The 7,569-nt window shown below is 34.1% G+C and overlaps 1 protein-coding gene across 1 annotated transcript; it reads left to right on the forward strand.

Annotated features, from left to right (window-relative positions):
- The first annotated feature begins 620 nt into the window (after positions 1-620).
- LOC111367775 (protein trichome birefringence-like 23) lies at positions 621-3,854 on the forward strand. Its single transcript, XM_022988830.1, has 3 exons — positions 621-933; positions 1,786-2,072; positions 2,833-3,854. Exons 1-3 carry the CDS (start codon positions 696-698, stop codon positions 3,604-3,606), a joined length of 1,299 nt encoding a protein of 432 aa, XP_022844598.1. The 5' UTR covers positions 621-695; the 3' UTR covers positions 3,607-3,854.
- The last annotated feature ends 3,715 nt before the right edge of the window (positions 3,855-7,569 follow it).

Raw genomic sequence — 7,569 nt, forward strand, 5'->3', positions numbered from 1 at the left:
ATGAAACAAGAATCCAACTCTCCATTAAATGCATAACTAACCCTGTTCAGTCCTTATTTTCCGAAATTCATTTTCAACCATGTATTTTATAGAATTCACATTTATCAATTTTACATTTTCATAGTGTTTTTTTTTTTTTTAAATCTACCAAAATTTTGATTTTTATCTAAATCAAAAAGGGCTAAATGCATAAAAAATAAAAAAATAAACTAAAGAGTGTGTAGGAGCCTAACTTTTAAAGATCAACATTTTTGAAATAAACAATATATTATCTCTATCGAGTTTTTTGAAGATGCTATTGAATTGACCTAAATATATTAAGTGGGACTTTATAATTTATTGAAGATTTAGACGGATTTTGATAATCGAAACTAATCGAACCACTGTTACTTTGTTCAACGAATGAAAAATTGTCTCAATTCCATTAATTAATGTGACAGTGATTGGACTGCGAATAAATTAGACTCATATTGTAGATAATATTACACAATAATGAAAGTTTAGGGACAAATTTATTACATTTTAGAGGTTGAGCATTAATTAACTTATTAGGCAATATGTCAGGGACCAATATGCAATTTTCTGTCTATAAATCTTCGAAGCAAAGCTTACCGACTGCCAGCGCCTGAGTAACGATTGAATGGGACTATGGGAGAGAGTGAGAAAAGCTTAAAACTGAAAGATGAGAGTGGAAAATGGTGAAGAAAATGCTTTATAATTGTCGGTGGAGATCTCTTCACAACCACAAATACTTTATAATCAAATTAGGTGTTGCAATTCTTTTGGTGGGTCTTGCATTTAGGCTTCTCTACACTCGATCCACTGAGTTTTCTCCTATTTCCGACACCCCATTTCTTGATAATGCCCAGATTTCACCACCCCCTGTTAGTCCTCTAATTTCTAAAGAAAATACGGTTGGATTTCCTCCAAAAGGTCAGCTATTTTTGCTTTCTAATTCCCTCTATTTTCCTTAATTTTAATTGGTTATCATAATATCATGTATTTGTGAGAATTCAAGTGAGGTGGCAAAATATTGATGAACAAGAGGTTACTGTAATGGCGATTTTATAGTAGTTTGATATCTGTGAAGAAAGTGAAATAAGTTTTGTATTGGCTAATTTGACTTAGAGCGCGTTTGGCTCAGGTCACTTCTTTTCAGCTTTTAAGCACACTGTTCATGACATTATGCAGTAAGTTGTACAGTGATTTGGTGCTCTGAATGGACAATATTAGGTAAATGGTGAATTATGGTGGAGAATATTCTTTTATTTTTTTAGTCGAAAAAAAATGTTATTTGTGCTATAACATAAAGCGGGGGGTGGAGATGATTTCAGACCAAATAAGATAACTAGTGTATAATACATTTATCAGAGATGGTTTTAGACGATAACTAGTATTATTATATATTCTAATTTCATGCTAAATTTTTTATAAAGGTGCCCCAAACACCATGTGATTATCATGGTTATAGTAATGAAATTAGTCTTCATTTCAGATAAGAATTTCTACTTTTGTTGAATGCAGTATATAAGTTTATATGGGTTATTGTTCTTCTTAGATATGTTCATTGGCTTGTTTTGGTTATCTTGCTAACAATCATAGATTGATCCGCTGCTGTACTAAACCGCTCAAAGGGTATGATCCCTCTGTCAACCCTGCAAGGGATGATTTTGTAGTTCTTGGTTTGTGAATATACATTGTTAGGTGGTGTTTGTCATATTAAGATGACACTATAAGATTGTGAATTTGGTTACGGATTAAAAGTTGTTTATTCATATACTACAGATGATGCTGGAAAGTGTAATATTTTTATTGGGGATTGGATTCCTTATCAGGGAGAACCCATCTACACAAATGAGAGTTGCAGCTTCATCGATGCCCACCAGAATTGTATGAAGAACGGGCGGCCAGACACCGGTTATCTCCATTGGAAGTGGAATCCCCGTGGTTGCAAGTTGGCTCAATTTGATCCAGATAGGTTTCTTGAGTCGATGAGGAATAAGAGTTGGGCACTGATTGGTGATTCAATATCACGAAATCATATCCAGTCATTGATATGCATTCTTTCCACGGTAAAATTGGAAAAGACGTTTCTGTCATCGATTCACTCTCTTGTCTTGATAATTTTGCAAATGCTATGTATTTGCTTCAAGGCAACAACATGAGTGTAGATAATGCAGAAAGTTACTTTCTGCTGTGTTTCTCTTGATACATTTTTGTTATATACAGTTTGAAGTGAAATTTTCGTTGGTTGAACTTCTCTGGCTTACCTTGTACTTTTCGGGGTGCGAGCATCAAATTCAGAGCAATTGATTTCTGGCAGAGGGCAAAGAATTTTCTGATTTGGGTTTAGCAGAAATTGCCTACGCTCCAAATGAAATAAAAAATGAATAATCAAATTCCAGGATTGTTTTTGAAATTTACATGTAGAATATAATATAGTTAGAATTTTTTAGCCTTTAATTATTCTTGAAATTGTTCCATTATCATATCTTAAGACGTGAGCTCGTTTTCTCTGGACTTGGTCAATCTTGAACAGAACTTTATTCACTTCCCTTTATTTCACTTCAAGTGCCTCAATTGACAAGGATACTCAGTGATATTTTTTCGTGTATATTCTCAAAGGGAACATTAAAAAGTAGTAGGATTTTTAGAACTTTTCCTATTTTGAGCATTGTGTTGTTTACTTTGTAATTCATCTGATTTTTCTAGCATTTTGTCTTGTGCCTGACTGAATTCACAGTAATTTAAATTCCAATAACATGTTCTATTGCAATCAAAAATATTATTCCGAAGTCATGTGCCCTTGACATTAAGCTATTTTGCCTGCAGATAGAAAAGGCAGTTGAAGTTTACCATGACGAGGGATACAAATCGAGAAGATGGACTTTCCCCACGTACAACTTCACCATATCGGTTATTTGGTCTCCTCTCCTTGCAAAAGCCGCCATTTTTGAAGATGTGAACGGTGTTTCAACATCTGAGATTGAACTACATCTCGACATTCTTGACACGAATTGGACTAAACAGTATCAGAGCTTTGATTACATGATAATTTCTAGTGGTAAATGGTTCGTCAAAAATGCAATCTACTATGAGAACAACAAGGTACTAGGTTGCCACAACTGTCCTGAGAGGAACTTCATAGAACTCGGGTTCAAATTTGCTTATCAAAAAGTCCTCCACAATGTTTTTAATTACATTACCAGATCGAACCACAAAGGCATGATCTTTTTCAGGACCTCCACACCCGACCACTTTGAGAATGGAGAGTGGTTCAGTGGTGGGTCATGTAGAAGAACAGGACCAGCAAAGGAAGGTGAGTTTGGGTTAAGTGATGTGAACAGAGTCCTCCGTGAAGTCGAATTAGAGGAATTTGAGAAGGCATCTGCTAAAGCTTCTGCAAACTTGGTAGACCTTAAACTTTTTGATGTATCTCCTCTTTCATTATTGAGACCAGACGGACACCCAGGTCCATATAGATTTTTTCAACCATTTGCTAAAGATAAGAATGCGAAAACAATAAATGACTGTCTGCATTGGTGTTTGCCCGGCCCGATTGATTCTTGGAATGATCTGTTAATGAATATGGTGTTTAACAGTTGAGGATATTGGATGTTGGATGGATATTTAATCCTCCACCTATAAATAATACAGCTCGTTTTGTGTTCGAATTCTTGCTTTTGTCCTTGGCTAGTTTTTCGTATAAATTTTGTTATCAGGGGTAGAGTTAAAGTCTGTTGCATGCACAGTTATCAGTTTCATTGTGAGAAATATGTCTGAATTTGCATTCTATCCTATTTACTATGGATGTCCATGGGCTGACTTCATTGCCCTGGGTTGCCATTTGCCAAGCTTCTCGTGCCTGGCCTATTCGAAGATGGTGCGGTGACCATGAAATGATGTTTTGTTTCAGTAGTTTCTAGTATCTTTGAAATAACAATGTTATTTGAAAACATTATTCTCAACAAAGTTTAGTTTAGCACAAGAATAGTGCTCATTGTACAATCAAATGTTGATCATGTACATAACCGAAATTTGAAAATGCTGACATGTCAAAAAAAAGAAAAAAGAAGGTGAAATGTAGAGTTAATTGTTCCAATGGTCACTGAATTTAGGTCTATGTCTTTGATTGCTTACTGAAGTTTAAAATGTCGAGTTTTGATCACTGAATTTAGGTCCATGTCTTCATTTTCTTACTGAAGTTTAAAATATCGAGTTTTGATCACTGAACTTTGAAAAATGTTGTACATTACTTACTGTAAACTTGATATTTTTCAAAGTTCAACACTTATGCTAGTGAGTAACGTACGGCATATTACAAACTTTAGTGGCCTAAACTCGACATTTTAAATTTCAGTGAGCAATTTAAGATATGAACATAAGTTCAGTGAGCAATCGAAGAAATTGACTTAAGTTCAGTGATTAAAATTTGACATTTTAAATTTCAGTGATCAATCAAAGATATAAACATAAATTCAATGACTATTGGAACTTTTAACTTTGAAATGTAAGTGTAAAACGAAGGGAAATGAAAATTGGGAAGCACAAAACCCACTTCAATAGTCAATACATGCTACAGACTACTGTTGCCCCTTTTCACAAATACTTGTACCAATGGTGAAATCTCGATCCTAACTCTCATGTTGGCAACTGCGCATGTCGACAACTGTGGTCAACAAATTTCGGGGCGCCAACCGGGTCCATTTCATATGTCTCCTCACACCGGCCACTATGAATGTTGAATTTCTTGAGCCAAACGGAGCACCAATAGGGTCTTTTACATAGGAAGGTATTTGAACTTTTTTTTTTTTTTTTTTAAATTTGCAGAAATTCTAGATTGTAGCCGAGTTTGGAGAATATGTAAAAAAATATATATATAAAAAATCATATTTTTTTTTTCCCCCTTTTTTATTTTTGGGGGGTTTTATGGGTTTTTTTTTTTTTTTTTTTTAGGCATGAAAAAATGAATGTGTGATAGAAACTAAACATTATACAAATTCAACAATGAATGAAAAATAATTTTGATTGCTCCACTCCAATGATGCTATGTTCAAATGATTATTTTGCATCCATTTAAATTTGTAGAGTGTTTGTGTATTGCTAAATACGATGGCTTATTTTGTCACAAAAGCAGAAATTATGGACGATGTGTAAGATGATTTGTTGGTGGAATTCGATAATGAAAATGTGTATGACAATATGATAATAGTGGAAGATGAAAATTTTGAAGGAGATGATACGATTGTGCCTAAAGTGGATATGGAATTCAAAAGAAAAAAAAAAAAGGTCTTTGACTTTTACAAAAGTTATGGTTATGCCATTTGTTGTCCAGTTCCGAAACAGAATTTGAAAAAGGATGATGATGGGGCTTTGAGATATACGACATTGACATGTAATTGTGAAGTCTGGCAAAGTGGTAATACAAGATGTTCTTTGAAGTCGCAACCAATAATTTAGACAGGTTGTAAATCCAAGACCTCTGCATCTTCCGATATACTTGGTACTTGAAAAATTAACACGGTCCACCTCGAGCACAATCATAAAATAAGTCCTTCGAAATTCAGATTGTATCGCTGCAATAGAAAATTGAGTGCACATTGAAGCAGAAGCTTGAAGTTAATGATATGACAAGAATTCCGTTGAACAAAAGTTATAACTATATAGTTGTTTAAGCATGTGGGTATGAGAACATGACGTGCGTGGAAATGATTGTTGGAACTATTTGAACAATTGCGGCAACTAAAACTTGGAGAAGGAGATGCCGCATCAACATAGTCCTACTTTTCAGAAATGCAAGCAAGATGATGGGGCTTATTCTTCAGTATGGATTTGGACAACGAATAACGGCTAAAGAATGTGTTTTGGATGGATTACAAGTATAGGCAAGCGTACAAGGAGTTTAGGGATGTCATATTTGATACAACTTACCTTACCAATAAGTACGACATGCCTTTTGCCCTTTAGTTGACGTGAACCATCACGGTCAATCAATACTACTTGGTTGTAGTTTGATATCGAATGAGGACACCAATACCTTTATGTGGTTGTTCAGGACATGGATTCAATACATGCATGGTAAAGCTCTGCAAAGAATAATTACGGATCAAGATAGGATCATGCAAAATGCAATTCAGATTGTTTTTTCACATATGAAGCATAGATGGAGTTTATGGTATATTTTGAAGAAATTACCTAAAAAGTTTAGATATCACGTTGGATAAGGGTTCAATATTTTCGACTATTTACGGAGTGGTATATGATTCACAGTTTATGGAATAATTTGAAGAAGGTTGGAGAGTAATGATTGATATGTTCTACTTGCATGAAAATGATTGGTTGTTGGGACTATGAGAGAATGGAGGGTGTTGGGTTCCTTGCTACTTCAAAACAACTTTTTGGGCTGGGATGTTTAAAACACAACGTAGTGAGAATACGAACACTTTCTTTGACAGTTCGTAGACCTCATCAAAGCAATTTATCGAATAGTATGAAGGAGCACTATGAAATAGGGTTTAGAAGGAGTTTTAGTCTGGTTTCAAGTCTTTCTCACAGATGGTACCTGTTCACAAAAATTTTCTTTCAATTTTAAAACCCACCGCAAGTGTACGGTTCGTTAACAAGTAGTAAAATGGACTATGAGTCCAAGTATCGTTCCCACGAGGATTGAATTAGCTCTAATTAGACTAATGTGACCGTAACCGAATCTAATTGAATGAAATTTGGGTTTAAATGTGAAAACCCCTAATTGTGGGAGAAATCCCCAATTTGAAACCCTAATTTTTAAAGAAAACCCTAATTTCGAAATTGGAAACCCTAATTTCGAAATTTCACTAATTGAATGACTCAAAAACTCAATTAAAATGTAAACACGCAATTTTTGGAAGTTAATGTATAGAAATAAATTGAAATGCAATCATTAGGATCTTGAATCCCCAATTGACTATTAAAAACCCTAATTTCACAAATTCAACGAATCGATGGAAAAATGCCAATTCAATGTTCCTAAACCTATCCAATATACTCTCTCGATATATACTGAATCTACTCTTGCACACCACCAGCCTATATTTCTATGGATGATGCAAATATACAAGAATGCATGAATTTTTATGAACACCTTATGAATTGCATAAAGTATAGGGGTATATTTCTATCCCCTATCGAACCCTATGTTAATTTATATTATATCGAATCTATTCCCATTCTTTCGAATGCAAAGAATAAATCATCTAAACTCACATAACATATGGCCAATAAATATGGAAGCAATCAAATCATATAAATCAAACAATTGTCCAACTGAAATTTTATATTGAATTTATGAAATAAAGGAAATTAAATAATCAAAGGTTCATCGATTTCCTAATGAATAAAAACCCTAGCCTATGATCATAATTACAGAATCAAGAATTAAAACGAAATTAAAAGATATAAAGAATACACCCGTATGATAATCCTTCATTTTTTGTGTAATCTTCAATTCATTCTTGAATCCTTGTGAAATCAAGCCAAAGATTGTGTTTCTTGCCTTCAAATTGAGTGTATTTCTTCTCCCTGGTCATTCCT

This window comes from Olea europaea, chromosome 18 (genome assembly GCF_002742605.1).
Source record: "Olea europaea var. sylvestris chromosome 18, O_europaea_v1, whole genome shotgun sequence".
Classification (NCBI taxonomy): Eukaryota; Viridiplantae; Streptophyta; class Magnoliopsida; order Lamiales; family Oleaceae; genus Olea; species Olea europaea.

Excerpts from the sequence above, each read along its gene's own strand:
- LOC111367775 (XM_022988830.1), top strand. The coding sequence starts at position 696 with ATGGTGAAGAAAATGCTTTATAATTGTCGGTGGAGATCTCTTCACAAC. Across the intron at positions 934-1,785 it reads GGTTGGATTTCCTCCAAAAG|ATGATGCTGGAAAGTGTAAT; the intron begins GTCAGCTATTTT and ends CATATACTACAG. Across the intron at positions 2,073-2,832 it reads TGATATGCATTCTTTCCACG|ATAGAAAAGGCAGTTGAAGT; the intron begins GTAAAATTGGAA and ends TTTTGCCTGCAG.